The 2,306-nt window shown below is 41.5% G+C and overlaps 1 protein-coding gene across 1 annotated transcript in view; it reads right to left on the bottom strand.

The window, feature by feature from the left end:
- COPA (coatomer protein complex subunit alpha) overlaps positions 1 to 2,306 on the bottom strand; it is a 49,286-nt gene that overhangs the window by 18,754 nt on the left and 28,226 nt on the right. Inside the window, exons 10-11 of the mRNA XM_023516368.1 lie at positions 1,489 to 1,639; positions 330 to 396 (exon numbers count right to left, since the gene is read on the bottom strand). Of these exons, the coding sequence (XP_023372136.1) occupies positions 330 to 396; positions 1,489 to 1,639 (218 nt within the window). The remainder of the gene's footprint in view (positions 1 to 329; positions 397 to 1,488; positions 1,640 to 2,306) is intronic.

The following is a 2,306-nucleotide window of genomic DNA, read 5'->3' as shown; positions in this document are numbered from 1 at the left end:
CAGCGACCAGAAGCTGTTGGGATTACAGGCACTCTGGATTCGAACCCGCCACCTTAGGTGTATGTGGCTGGCGCCTTAGCTGCTTGAGCCACAGGCGCTGAGCCTAAGTTATTTATCTTGATACTCCATTAAATATAGAGTTAGTCTTATGAAAGATAGAAGTTCACAAATACTCAATATATTTATGAGAACTGAAGCCTACCTGGTTTAATCTTCTGAGCTTTCACTGTGTTAGCTCTAGCAAAATGGCCATTACATAGCTTCTAAGAAGCCATTCAGTATTCATCAAGGGCACGAAAGAGACACCTGTGAAAAATGGGAATACTTACCGTACACAGTAGGACTGCATTTTCTGCTGGATTGTATGACATATTGAATACTGGAAACTTGGAACCACTAGAGATGTATATAGAAAAAGCAGAAAACAGGGAAGAGGCATAAGAATAGAAGGAAGAAAGAAATTACCCCCATACTTCTTACTTCTAATACTTACACAAATACTTAGAATAAAAATAAATAAATATTGCCTTTATTCTCTTCCTTCCCGAAGGCTTAGGAATGTACTTATCTCAGCTTTGAACAGTTTAAAAAAGTAAACACTAGCCAAATTATTCAACAGAAGATAGAGTTACTATAGTGAGTGAAACTGGTTCTGCTTGGATTCAAATTCCTACACATAACTGCAGTGGACACCACAGAGTCTATCCCTGGCTGGTTTCTCCCATCCTTTGGAATGTTCACATAAACCCATCCTTTTATTGCAGAGATGCTAGAGGGTGGTTATCAAACCCTCATGCCAAAGTTTGCCACCATTAATGTTTCAACATGCTCATGCAGCTGGCTTTCCAAAGGGACAGTTCCTTTTGCCAGGCTTCCCAGAGGTTATCATTTGGGGACATAAATTCTGGTTTAGAGCTGTGTACATTTTGCCATAATAATGCCAAATAAAAGCAAAAAGTCTTGTTACCCATTTGGGCTACTCTCTACCAAGAAACTTTCTCTGGTTTGCAAGAGACCCAGCAAACTGTGGTAGTAAGATTTCCTACATACAGGGTTCCTAGCATTCTCAAGAGGGGAACTCCCATTCTACTCATGGCCACTGCCTTCCCTACTACGCTCCAGGATTTAAACTGAGCAGGTTCATCTAATGGGTATCCTGCCTGTGACAAGAGATGAGAGCACATGCTGTTTAAAAGACTCCTGTTAATAGGTGTTATATTAGAGGGTTTAGAGCAGCAGTTCTCAACCTGTGGGTTGTGACCCCTTTGGGGGTCAAATAACCCTTTCACAGGGGTCGCCTAAACATATCCTGCATGTCAGATATTTACATTATGATTCATAACAGTAGCAAAATTACAGTTATGAAGTAGCAATGAAAATAATTTTATGGTTGGGGGGCACTACAACATGAGGAACTGTATTAAAGGGTCATGGCATTAGGAAGGTTGAGAACCATTGGTTTAGAGGGAAGAAACAAGGATGAGCTACCTCCGCAACTGCATCACAGCCACATCTTTGGAGCTGTTGAAATCCAGCTGACGTAGGAATCGGTCCTTGACGTAATGCAGCATGTTGCCGTGGACAGCATAGGCTGGCCGCTCTCGCTCCAGCTTAAACACAATCATGCCACCATCATGGCCTGGGGGACAGGGAGAAGAGAAGAATTATTTAACAGTTACAAGCAAGCAAGAAAGCTGGAAACAGGAGATACACAAGGATGAGGATTATATATGTATGCTTGTATCAAAAACAAGACACCTAAATCCATCTCTTATCTGCCTAAATTATCAATTGTTAGAATCTTTTTCAGACAAGAGTCTTGCACTGTCACCAGGGCTAGAGTGCCACATATTTAGACATCTCCTTCTCTGTGCTCCCCTAAAACTCTGCACAAACTTCTCTTATAGTACTTATCACCTTGGCTTGTGATCATTTATCACCCCATACCAAGGAAAGTGGAGTTCCCTGAAGACAGAAACTACAATAATTTTCATCCTCCCTCAGCCTTTAACATATAAAAACAGCACAGGCTGCATGTGGTAGCTCATACCTGCCATTCTAGCACTATGGGAGGCCTAAGAAGGAGGATCACTTGAGGCCAGGAGTACAAGACCAGCCTGGGCCACATAGTGAGATCCCATCTCTTAAAAAAAATTTTAATTTAAATTTATTTTATTTATAGATTGCACCTATAGGCCTCGCTACTCAGGAGATTGAAGTGGAAGGATCACTTGAGCCCAAGAGTTCAAGGTTACAGTGAGACATAATCACACCACTGCCATTTCAGCCTAAGTAACAGAAACCTT

Source organism: Otolemur garnettii, unplaced genomic scaffold (genome assembly GCF_000181295.1).
Source record: "Otolemur garnettii isolate 467f Iridium unplaced genomic scaffold, OtoGar3 scaffold00091, whole genome shotgun sequence".
In the NCBI taxonomy this organism is placed as follows: Eukaryota; Metazoa; Chordata; class Mammalia; order Primates; family Galagidae; genus Otolemur; species Otolemur garnettii.
This window is presented reverse-complemented; position numbering and strand designations above follow the sequence as displayed.